At 50.7% G+C, this 13,061-nt stretch overlaps 1 protein-coding gene across 1 annotated transcript; it reads left to right on the top strand.

Annotated features, from left to right (window-relative positions):
• Window positions 1-1,351: 1,351 nt before the first annotated feature.
• On the top strand, window positions 1,352-3,499 carry LOC135972660 (uncharacterized). Its single transcript, XM_065551380.1, has 2 exons — window positions 1,352-2,282; window positions 2,882-3,499. Exons 1-2 carry the CDS (start codon window positions 1,745-1,747, stop codon window positions 3,382-3,384), a joined length of 1,041 nt encoding a protein of 346 aa, XP_065407452.1. The 5' UTR covers window positions 1,352-1,744; the 3' UTR covers window positions 3,385-3,499.
• The last annotated feature ends 9,562 nt before the right edge of the window (window positions 3,500-13,061 follow it).

Here is a 13,061-nt window from a genome sequence, read left to right as displayed (position 1 = left end):
TACAGTGAAGACCATGATATCTGCTGTTGAATCTGATCATGATGAGGCAAAGAGGCTTTCCCTCCTCCCCTTCCTCTTCTGTTAAAAATAAAACCTCCAAAGTGCATGAAGGTTGCTCCTAGATTTATTTGCAATAAGTTATTAGTTGTTGGCCCTAGGTGTTTCCATATGTGATTTATCTTCGCCGGGCCTGGGACTTAATGTTTCCCCTGAGGTGTTGGCCACTTCAGCAGGACTTGAAAGTATAAGGCAAGGTTTTAAACGCTAGATTCCATCGCAAGTTGGGTTCTCTTCTTTAAAAGTGAATTTAGTGCCGGTGAAAAGTGCTGGCCAGAGGGCCCCAGGGAATTATTCTCTTTATTTAGTGACAAAACTGGTGCAGTTTGGACAAGCTTCCCCACCAAACACTGCCCTGCCAATGTGAATCACTCCTGGTCTGGAGTTCCCTCCTGTAGGTGTGAGTGGAGAGTTCAATCTCCAGGTCCACACAGTCCTTGTCCTCTCTACTGAGACTGCCAGCTAGTGACAGCTGTGGTGGTGGCTTATCACGCTCTTGGCTTTCCTCCATTCAGAGCTGGATTGGGACCACCTGCTCATTTCATACAGGCCCCTCAGCAGCAAAACTGGGCGAATAACTGATTTTTTTGGTTTACTGGCAGGTCTGAAAAATTAAACAATAAATTTTGGTTTGGGTCCAACTGAAATTTTACAGAATTTATGAAGAATAGAAAAAGTCAGATTCTTTGTTGTTCTAGGCCAAATGAAATGTTTCACTTGACCCCAAATGAAACATTTCATTTTGATTTGGGGATATATTTAACTTAATTTTCTTTTTCACCAAAAAAAAAAAAAAAAAAAAGGGGGGGGGGGAACTAAAGGGCTAGATTCATAAAACCACAGGAAGAGGAGGTGGTGCCACCCCTTATACCTAATAGCCCAGGGCTTTCACGTGGGATTTTAGAGAACCATTTTGGAGCAGTGACTTGAACCTAGGGCTTCCCCTCAGAGGTGAGTACTCTAACCACTAGGCTATAGTGTGTGTTGGGGCGGGGGAGGGCTTGTGGGGAGGAGGGACAGTTCTCAGGCTCTCTTGTAGAAACTACTCCACTTTGACATCAATCCCAGGAAAGATAATGGAGTGGCTGATACAGGACTTGATTAATAAAGAATTAAAGGAAGGTAATGTAATTAATACAAATCAACATGGGTTTATGGAAAATAGATCCTGTCAAAATAACTTGATACCTTTTTTTGATGAGATTGCAAGTTTGGTTGATAAAGGTAATAGTTGGTTTCAGAGTAGCAGCCGTGTTAGTCTGTATCCGCAAAAAGAAGAACAGGAGTACTTGTGGCACCTTAGGCCTGGTCTACACTACGGGTTTAGGTCGACTTTAGCAGCGTTAAACCGAATTAAGCCTGGACACGTCCACACAACGAAGCCCTTTCTTTCGACTTAAAGGGTCCTTTAAACCGGTTTCTTTACACCACCTCCGACGAGGGGATTAGCGATAAAACCGGCCTTTGCGGGTCGGAATTGGGGTAGTGTGGACGGAATTCGACGTTATTGGCCTCCGGGAGCTATCCCACAGTGCTTCATAGTGACCGCTCTGGACAGCACTCTCAACTCAGATGCACTGACCAGGTAGACAGGAAAAGACCCGCGAATGTTTGAATTTCATTTCCTGTTTGCTCAGCGTGGAGAGCACAGGTGACCACGCAGAGCTCATCAGCACAGGTAACCGTGATGGAGTCCCAGGATCGCAAAAGAGCTCCAGCATGGACCGAACGGGAGGTACGAGATCTGCTCGCCATATGGGGAGATGAAGCAGTGATAGCTGAACTCCGTAGCAGTAAAAGAAATGGCAAAGTATTAGAAAAGATCTCCAAGGCCATGAAGGACCGAGGCCATAACAGGGACACACAGCAGTGCCGCGTGAAAATTAAGGAGCTACGGCAAGCCTACCACAAAGCCAGAGAAGCAAACGGAAGGTCCGGGGCAGAGCCGCAAATTTGCCGCTACTACGCGGAGCTGCATGCGATCCTAGGGGGTGCAGCCACCACTACCCCAACCGTGTGCTATGACTCCCTCACTGGAGAAACACACAGGGAAGACGGTTCAGGGAACGAGGAAGATGATGATGGAGGTACTGTAGGTAGCTCACAGCAGCAAGGAAGCGGAGAAACCGGTTTCCCCAACAGCCAGGATATGTTTGTGACCCTGGACCTGGAACCAGTAACCCCCGAACTCACCCAAGACCCTCAGGGCACACAGGAGACCTCTGGTGAGTGTAACTTTGTAAATATTTGTAAACATTACAAAAAAAAAAAGCAAGCGTGTTTAATGATTAATTTGCCCTGGCAATCGCGGCCAGTACATCTACTGGAAAAGTCTGTTAACGTGTATGGGGATGGAGCGGAAATCCTCCAGGGACATCTCCAGAAAGCTCTCCTGGTTGAAATGGGGTGATTTTATTAAGGGGACATTCAGAGGCGCCCGTTCCTGCTCTTCTGAACAGAAATGTTCCCCGCTGTTAACCACGCGGTGGGGGGAGGGGTGAAGTGATCATCCCAGAGAATCGTGTGTGTGTGTGGGGGGGGTGGTGGTTTACTTGTGTTTGTGCTGCATGTTAACCGGGAAACCGCAGCCCCTCCTTTTACATTGAAAACCCATTTTAAATGGACAACCCAATTCATCCTTGATATGGGAAATGCGCTGCTGTTTGCAACCTTTCCCGCATGTTAAGAAGGTTAAAAAAGCCAAAACACTGTAGCCTACCATGGCTGCCTGCAAGCCGAAATATGCGACCTTGTAATGAAAGAGTGTACCCATTGTTCTCTAAAATGTGTCTTTTTTAACTACCTCTCCCTTCTCCTCCACCAGCTGCAAATGTTTCTCCTTCGCAGAGGCTCGTGAACATTAGAAAGAGAAAACGTAGGACGAGGGACGATATGTTCACGGAGCTGCAGATGTCCTCCCACGCTGATAGAGCACAGCAGAATGCGTGGAGGCAGTCAATGTCGGAGATGAGAAAAGCCCAATATGAACGAGAGGAGAGGTGGCGGGCTGAATCGCGGGATGAACAGAGCAAGTGGCGGGCTGAAGACGATAGGTGGCGTCAGCTTGCAGACAGACGGCAAGAGTCAATGCTCCGTCTGCTGGAGCATCAAACTGATATGCTTGAGCGTATGGTTGAGCTGCAGGAAAGGCAGCAGGAGCAGAGACCGCCGCTACAGCCCCAGTGTAACCAACAGCCCTCCTCCCCAAGTTCCATAGCCTCCTCACCAAGACGCCCAAGAACACGGTGGGGGGGCCTCCGTCCACCCAGTCACTCAACCCCAGATGATCGCCCAAGCATCAGAAGGCTGGCCTTCAATAAGAGTTAAAGTTTTAAAATGCAGTGTGTCCTTTTCCATCCCTCCTCCCCCACCCATCCCAGGCTACCTTGGCAATTATCCCCCTACTTCTGTGAGGAACTAATAAAGAATGCATGAATGTGAAAAAACAATGACTTTATTGCCTCTGCAAGCGGTGCTCGAATTGGGGAGGAGAGGGTGAGGTGGGGTGGTTGATTTACAGGGCAGTAGAGTGAACCGGGTCGGGGGGGGGCGGGGTTTGGAGGGTTCATCAAGGAGAAACAAACAGAAGTTTCACACAGTAGCCTGGCCAGTCACAAAACTCGTTTTCAAAGCCTCTCTGATGCGCACTGCGCCCTGCTGTGCTCCTCTAACCGCCCTGGTGTCTGGCTGCGCATAATCAGCGGCCAGGCGAGTTGCCTCAACCTCCCACCCCGCCATAAAGGTCTCCCCCTTACTCTCACAGATATTGTGGAGCGCACAGGAAGCAGCAATAACAATGGGGATATTCTTTTCGCTGAGGTCTGAGCGAGTCAGTAAGCTGCGCCAGCGCACTTTTAAACGTCCAAATGCACATTCCACCACCATTCGGCACTTGCTCAGCCTGTAGTTGAACAGGTCCTGACTCCTGTCCAGGCTGCCTGTGTATGGCTTCATGAGCCATGGCATTAAGGGGTAGGCTGGGTCCCCAAGAATAACTATTGGCATTTTAACATCCCCAACGGTTATTTTCTGGCCCGGGAAGTAAGTCCCTTGCTGCAGCCGTTTAAACAGAGTAGTGTTCCTGAAGACACTTGCATCATGAACCCTTCCCGGCCAGCCCACGTTGATGATGGTGAAACGTCCCTTGTGATCCACCAGGGCTTGCAGCAGCATTGAAAAGTACCCCTTGCAGTTTACGTAGTCGGTGACTTGGTGCTCCGGTGCCAAGATAGGGATATGGGTTCCGTCTATGGCCCCGCCACAGTTTGGGAATCCCATTTCAGCAAAACCATCCACTATTGACTGCACGTTGCCCAGAGTCACTACCCTTGCTATCACCAGGTCTTTCATTGCCCTGGCAAATTGGATCACAGCAGCCCCCACCGTAGATTTGCCCACTCCAAATTGATTCCCGACTGACCGGTAGCTGTCTGGCGTTGCAAGCTTCCACAGGGCTATCGCCACTCGCTTCTCAACTGTGAGGGCTGCTCTCATCTTGGTATCCTGGCGTTTCAGGGCAGGGGAAAGCAAGTCACAAAGTTCCATGAAAGTGCCCTTACGCATGCAAAAGTTTCGCAGCCACTGGGAATCGTCCCATACCTGCAGCACGATGCGATCCCACCAGTCTGTGCTTGTTTCCCGGGCCCAGAATCGGCGTTCCGCGGCATGAACCTGCCCCAGTGACACCATGATTTCCACATTGCTGGGGCCTGTGCCTTGTGAGAGGTCTATGTCCATGTCAATTTCCTCATCACTCTCGTCGCCGCGCTGCAATTGCCTCCTTGGGTGGTCCGGGTTTTGCCTTGGCATGTCCTGGCTCTGCATATACTGCAGGACAATGCGCGTGGTGTTCATAGTGCTCATAATTGCCGCGGTGATCTGAGCGGGCTCCATGATCCCAGTGCTAGCTATGGCTCCTGGCTGGTCAGAAAAAAGGCGCGAAAGTAGTATCTGATGGACCAGGAGAAGGAGGGAGGGCGGGAGGGAGGGAGGGCCGAGTGACGACATGGCGTACAGGTACAGGAACAGGGAATTAAAATCAAGAAAGGTGGCTGTGCATCAGGGAGAAACACAAACAACTGTCACACAGAATGGTCCCCCCAAAGATTAAACTGAAAACCCTGGGCTTAGCAGGCCGTTGATTTCACGGAGGAAGGGGAAGCAAATGAATACAGAACAAATCTATTTTTTACATCTTAAGCTGGCAGCCGACGGTGCAGCATGAGTGATAGCCTCTCCAGTATGATGACGACGGTTACCAGTCATAATATACCATCGTCTGCCAAAAGGCAAGGGGCTGCTGCTGTGTAGCAATGCAGCCCCACGTCTGCCAGCCCCACGTCCGCCAGCACCCAGCATCACCCTCGGCCCTTCTGGGTGCTTAGCAGACAATACTGGGCAATTGGCAGAAAATAGTATATTACGACTGGTAGCCATCATCATCGAAACAGTAGCATGTCTGCCCAGATGGCCATGATTGACAGCCACTCCAGTACGACGATGATGGATACCAGTCACAATATACCATCTCCTGGCAAGGGGCTGGTGCAATGCAGCCCTACGGCTGCCAGCCCCACAGCTATCACTCATGCTACACCGTCTACCGCCAAAAGGCAGTTAGCAGCTGCTGCTGTGTAGCAATGCAGTCCCACGTATGCCGGCACCCAGAGGACATATGGTGACGGTGAGCTCAGCTGAGCTGAGCGGGCTCCATGCTTGCCGTGGTATGTTGTCTGCACAGGTAACCCAGGTAAAAAGGCGCGAATCTATTGTCTGCCGTTGCTGTGACGAGGGGGGAGGGGCCTGACGACGTGTACCCAGAACCGCCTGCGACACTGTTTTGCATCATCCGGGCATTGGGATCTCAACCCAGAATTCAAAGAAAAGGCGCGAAAGGCGCTTCTCGGCTCTCTGAGCTGTGGCGCAAATGTAGTATCTGACGGACTAGGGGAAGGAGGGAGGGCGGGCCGAGTGACGACATGGCGTACAGGCACAGGGAATTAAAATCAAGAACGGTGGCTGTGCATCAGGGAGAAACACAAACAACTGTCACACAGAATGGTCCCCCCAAAGATTAAACTGAAAACCCTGGGTTTAGCAGGCCGTTGATTTGACGGAGGGAGGGGGAAGCAAATGAATACAGAGCAAATCTATTTTTTACATCTTAAGACGACGGTGCAGCGTGACTGATAGCCCTCGGCATCTTTCTGGGTGCTTGGCAGCAAATACTGGGCGGTGTATGACGATGGTCTTCAGGCCTATTGCACGATCGGCTGCTCGGGGAAGACTCTGCTAATGTGCAATGACCCGACTTGTAATAGGACGGTTAACAGTCGTAATACACCATCTACTGCCAAAAGGCAAGCCCCACGGCTGCCAGCACCCAGATCGCCGATGAAGGCTACCAGTCTACTGCACCGTCTACCGCCAAAAGGCAGTTAGCAGCTGCTGCTGTGTAGCAATGCAGTCCCACGTCTGCCGGCACCCAGAGGACATATGGTGACGGTGAGCTCAGCTGAGCTGAGCGGGCTCCATGTTGTCTGCACAGGTAACCCAGGTAACCCAGGTAAAAAGGCGCGAATCTATTGTCTGTCGTTGCTGTGACGGGGGAGGGAGGGGCCTGACGACATGTACCCAGAACCGCCCGCGACACTGTTTTGCATCATCCGGGCATTGGGATCTCAACCCAGAATCCCAAGGGGCGGCGGAGACTGCGGGAACTGTGGGATAGCTGTGGGATAGCTACCCATAGTGCAATGCTCTGGAAGTCGACGCTAGCCTCGTACTGTGGACGCGGTCCGCCGACTAGAGCACCTAGAGCATTTTATGTGGGGACACACACAATCGGCTGTATACAACCGGTTTCAATAAAACCGGCTTCTATAAATTCGAACTAATTTCGTAGTGTAGACATACCCTTAGAGACTAACAAATTTATTAGAGCATAAGCTTTCGTGGACTACAGCCCACTTCTTCGGATGCATATAGAATGGAACATATATTGAGGAGATATATATACACACATACAGAGAGCATAAACAGGTGGGAGTTGTCTTACCAACTCTGAGAGGCCAATTAATTAAGAGAAAAAAAAAACTTTTTAAAGGTAATAGTGTTGATGTAATATACTTAGACTTCTTTAAGGCATTTGACTTGATACCACACAACATTTAATTAAAAAGCTAGAATGCTATTAAATTAACATAGCACACATTAAGTAGGTTAAAAAGTGGTTAATGGATAGGCCTCAAAATTTAATTGTAAACCAGGAATAGTCCTTGAATGTATTTCCAGTGGGGTCCTGCAGGGATCGGTTCTTGGCACTATCCTATTTAACATTTTTATCAATGACATGGAAAAAAACATAAAATCATCACTGATAAAGTTTTCAGATGACCCAAAAATTGGGGGAGCAGTAAATAATGAAGAGGAGAGGTCACTGATTCAGAACAATCTGGATCACTTGGTAAACTGGGCGCAAGCAAACAACATGCAGTCTAATATGGCTCAGTGTAAATGTATACATCTAGGAACAAAGAATATAGGCTCTACTTACAGGAGAGGGGACTCTATCTTGGGAAGCAATCTCTGAAAAAGATTTGGGGGTCATGGTGGATGATGGACTGAACATGAGCTCCCGGTGGGATGCTGTGGCCATAAGAGCTAATGCGATCCTGGGATGTGTAAACAGGGGAATCTCAAGTAGGAGTAGAGAGGTTATTGCGCCTTTATATTTGACACTGGTGTGCCTGCTGCTGGAATACTCTGTCTAGTCCACAATGGTGCCTTCTGGCCTCAGAATCTATGAATAAAATACTTGAGTATTCATTGGGCAAGAGTGAGAATGACTCTGTAGCCTGGTGTATAATGCGCTCATCTGAGGTTCCAATCCCTGCTCTGCTGAGTAATTATTGATATAAAGTGGAACAGTTTCAACAGGAGCAACCCACCCCATAATGGCCTGGTGGTTAGGATGTTCACATGGGAGAGGGAGACAGAGGGTCTCCCACAGACCAGGTGAGTGCCTGAACCACCAGGCTTCTGAGTATAAGGTGGATGGCACCTCCCCTTCCAGTGGCTTTGTGAATGGTGTCCCCTTGTGACTCTCGCTAGAAAAAAAAAGTTTGGGGCCACAACTATTTGGCAAATTTTGTGTCAATTTCATGAAGTTTCAATTGACTCAAAACTGCATTTTTTCTGTGAATAAACTATGTGCTCGAAATTTCCCCCTCAGCAATATTGAAAAGCCATCAGAGAGTAATTAGATGTGGTCACTGCTGAACTGGAGACAGATTTGAGCCAGGGACTGAAAAGGGAATGTCCTCCTAACCTATGTCCAGTCCCATGGGCAATCTCATCCTCCTAGACAGTGGCTTTGTGAAGTGACAAAATGTAAAATTTCATGACATTCAATTGAGCCATCTATTTTTCCAGAGTCAATGAATTAACACTTAGTCGAATAAAAGAAACCACAAGCAACAGAGACACTCCTACAAGTGATCATTTTGGGTTGTTCCCTTCCTTTTGATGTGGGCATAGAGGTCTCACTGACATCACTGCAGGTGCTGTTGCCTGGTAGGAAGGTTTACATCTGGAAACAGCTTTAGAAAAAAAGCAAATAGAAGAACAAATTCCAGGAAGTTTTAATCCATTTGATCCTCTGCTTCTGGCAAACTGTGATCTGGGTTTCACGTCTGCTGAATTCAAGGCACTATAGAAGTGTGATGGCGTACGCAAACCCCATGCTGAAGAACAAAGGGTTAAGGGGAAACTCTGGGCCCAGGTGGCCTCACCTGGCTGCACCTGCAAAGCCTGTACAAGCAGGAGGTGGAGCTTAAAAGGGGAAGCAGGGTGGCTCAGAACAGTGTAAGCGGTGGAAGGGAGCAGACCTGTGCTCTGAGCTCTGGGAAAGGAACAGCTCAGGAGCTCTTGTTGCCCAAGACCTGACCAAGCCTGCAAAGGAGAGATTGGGGAGTGTTTGAGGGGGTCAGAAACTTTATTTTGGGGCCAGTTCTTTAATTTACCCTGTGGGAAAAAAGGGATCTCGGGTAGGAAGTGATCCAGGGAGGCAGCTATTTAGCACCCCAAGGTGCAGAACGTAACAGCCCCGCATAGGGCCCTGGTTCAGAGCCTGATAGAGTAGGGTTACCATTCGTCCGGATTCCCCCGGACATGTCCGGCTTTTTTGAGTTAAAAATAGCGTCCGGGGGGAATTTGTCAATGTCCGGACTTCCCCTCCTCCCCCCCCCCATACAGAGCGTGCGCGCGGCTTACAGAGCAGCCGGGGCTCCTACGGCCAGAGCCAGAGCCCTTTCTTCACTTCCCCCTCCTCTCTCCTGAAACTTGACACCACTCCCCTCCTCTCTCTCCCTCCCCCTCCTTCCCTGCATTCACAGATCGCCGGCCGGCCGTTCGCGGTCTGGAGCTCTGACCCTGCTCCCCTCCCCCGCTGTCGAGCGCGCTGCTCTGCAGCACAGTAAGGGGGCCGGGGGTCAGAGAAGCGGCAGGGAGGTTCTGGGGGGGGTAGTCAAGAGACAGGGAGCAGGGGGAGGGTTGGATGGGTCAGGAGTTCCGGGGGGGGGGGCTGTCTGGGGGTTTGGGGGTGTAAGGTTTTGGGCAGTCAGGGTACAGGTGGGGGGGGGTCTCAGGAGGGGGCAGTTAGGGGACAAGGAATAGGGAGGCTTAGGTAGGGGGTGGGGTTCTGGAGGGCAGTTAGGAGCAGGGCTCCTAGGAGGGGGCAGTCAGGGGACAAGGAGTGGGGGGGGGGTCGGGAGTTCGGGGGGGGCCTTTTGGGGGGGGTGGATAAGGTTTTGGGCAGTCAGGGTACAGGTAGGAGGTAGGGTCCTGGGGGGCAGTTGGGGGGGTCTTAGGAAGGGGCAGTTAGGGGATAAGGAACAGGGAGGCTTAGGTAGGGGGTGGGGTTCTGGAGGGCAGTTAGGAGCAGGGGTCCCAGGAGGGGGCAGTCAGGGGACAGGGAGCAGAGGGGTTTAGATGGGTCAGGAGTTCTGGGGGGGGCTGTCAGGGGGTGGGGGTGTGGATAAGGGTTGGGGCAGTCAGGGGACAGGTAGGGGGTAGGGTCCTAGGGGGCCAGTTAGGATGTGGGGAAGGTCTCAGGAGGGGGCAGTCAGGGGACAAGAGGCAGGGAGGCTTAGGGAGGGGGTGGAGTCCTGGGGGGCAGTCAGGGGACAAGGAGTGGGGGGGAGGGTTGGGGGTTCTGAGGGGGCAGGAAGTGGGAGGGAGTGGAAGGGGCAGGGGCGGGGCTAGGACAGGACGGGGGCGGGGCTAGGGGTAGGGCGGGGCTCCTCCCGTCCTCTTTTTTGATTGTTGAAATATGGTAACCCTATGATAGAGGGGGTGGGCCCAGGCTCCCCTGCTAACCCCTAAAGATGGGACAACAAAAGGAGTCTACCCTTCAGTGGGGAATCCAGCTGGGGAAGGCCTTGAATATGCAAGGGTCCAGACCCCAAGTCCCGGAGATAAGGAGAAAGCCCTGAAGCCCTTGTGGACACCAAAACATTTCTCTGTTTATACCCTTTTCTTTTTGGAAATACCCTGGAAGGGGTGGCCTGGAATGCATGACCTGGCCGGAGGGCTGACCCAGCAAAGAAGGGACAGATCCCATGGGCTAGAGTTGTAGAGAAAAGGGGAGATGTCAAGGAAGAGGACAACCTGCCACACGCTTGCCTGACCACTAGGTGGCACTGCTGGCATGGGGCATCTTGCACAAGAAGAATCAGCAGACTGGAAGGAATGAGGTTGCTGGGGTTCTGCTTGTATTCCAGGACATCTTGCAGTCACAGGGAATTGCTCTCACAGTATCTACCCATCTCCCAATCCCATTCAGTGAGGGGCCCATCACCGTACGTGTATGGGCATACACACCCATCCCCACCTCCACTTCCTGACACTGAGAAAAAGCAACAACCAGGAGGAGAAAATTTCTCCTGAAACCAGATTTGAGGAGAAATCCTGGCCCCACGGGCAAAATTCCCATTGACTTCCATGGAGCCAGAATTTCACTGGGGAGTTCAGGCTAAGCCCGTGCATGTCAGCAAGAATCATTGTAGTTAAGTATCTAATCCCACTCGTACCTTGAGACACTGTGGGTGTCCAAATTATGCTGTTTTTTCCCTCTTCTAGGGAATTCTAGGAAGGTGGATTCATGCAGTTTCTCTGCTTAGGCATAAAGGCAGCTGAGTTCCTCCTTGTGCCAGCACTGGGGCTGGAGTAAGTAGTAAAGAGTAAGGGATGGTGCCTTGCATCTTCCCCATTCAGGGACTACTGGGGGCCAGTTCAACCCACCAGCACAAGCTAGAGAAGTCCACAGGGCTGCCTTGTATCATCCCAGCTACCATAGCCAGCATGGGGCTTGTGGCAGAAGGCAGAGAATCACCACTCCAGCCATATCTCCTTCTCCTACCTTCAATCCTCCAGCCTGTCCTCAACCTCCACTGCAGGAGTGGTGTGGAGGCCTCCTGCCTCAGTGCCACAAAGGGAGCATAGAATAATGCCGAATCTGCCTCCTGGTCTTGGTCACCTCACACAGGCCAAGTAACCACCACCATGATCTGACCTTGCCTAGATTCAGACAGGTGATCTAGAGGTGCAAAGCGTGCCTAGCCTATTCTGCATCTCCACTTCTCTCAAGGTACCAGTGACCAAGGTGTGTGTGTTTGCCTTCACTGCTGGAGATTGTGGATGCTCCTACCATCCACTGCTCTCCACTCTGTGATGAATGCAATGATGGATTAAGAGCAGACTGGACAGATGGGCTGATCCAAAGAACATGCTATGGGCCTCACCCAGTTCTGGCCTCAGTCTCCCCAGGATGGTGGCCCTGTGTTTTCAGCCTGTTCAGTACAAGTTTGGCCTTATTCTGTCCTTGAGTTGCAGCTGCTGAACTAATCAAATACACCAGGGCTGAATTTGCCTGACTATAACTCCCTGGACTTCAGTGGCCTTATACGAGGGGCGAACATGGCCCTATGTATCTTCCATATTCTAAATGGGAAAGTAGGATTTTCTATGAATATTGCCTAGTTCTGGTTTGATCTAGGAAAGGTTGATTGTTGCACTGTTTTTCCAAAGAAGCATTACAAAATATTTCATGCTGCACATCAGGGACATTGGCAGAGCTGTGTAGGCTAGCATAGCAGAAGATGATGCTGCAGGTCAGGAGGGAGGAGCCCTGTCAGAGCTTTGAGGGGACCCCAGGGCTGGAATAGCAGGAGAGGCTGCAGGTGAGGAATGAGGGGCATTGGGAGAGCTGTAGGGGAGCCAAGCCTGGAATAGCATGGGGGCTGCAGGTCAGGAGTGAAGAGGACTGGCATGCTGCCTGCCTGCACTGCTCTATGCGGAGTTATCAGACCCTTGTTTTCTGAAGTATGCACATTAACTGTAATTATCCCTGGAGAGGAAGCAATTTGAAGTTGAAAGCGGAGACTGGCCATGATTTTTCAGAGTAAACGGAGAAACTGAAAGGAAGTCTGCCACCCAGCATCTCCTGCCTTCCCTCTCATAGCTGAGGACAAGCTGCAATGCTGAAAAACCATGTGGCTGTCCTCTCCTCCGGGAGGGCGACAACAGAGATGGATTTAATTCTCTCTGTCTTGTTGGAGTTTACATGTTCCTGCCTCAGTGGAAGAATACTAGACAAACAGGGAACACAATCACTCATGCTGAGGCCACCAAGGAGTGACAGCATTATGGCTCTTCTGGATTAGTACACGGCAAAGCTGGCCTAAGAAAAGAAGCCCTCTACACCAATATTCCACACAAAGATGGACTACAAGCTATCAGGAACAGTATCCCTGATAATGTCACAGCTAACCTGGTGGCTGAACTTTGTGATTTTGTCCTCACCCACAACTATTTCACATTTGGGGACAATATATACCTTCAAGTCAGCGGCACTGCTATGGGTACCCGCATGGCCCCACAATATGCCAACATTTGTATGGCTGACTTAGAACAACGCTTCCTTAGCTCTCGTCCCCTAACGCCTC

Source organism: Chrysemys picta, chromosome 7, assembly GCF_011386835.1.
Source record: "Chrysemys picta bellii isolate R12L10 chromosome 7, ASM1138683v2, whole genome shotgun sequence".
Lineage (NCBI taxonomy): Eukaryota > Metazoa > Chordata > Testudines > Emydidae > Chrysemys > Chrysemys picta.
This window is presented reverse-complemented; position numbering and strand designations above follow the sequence as displayed.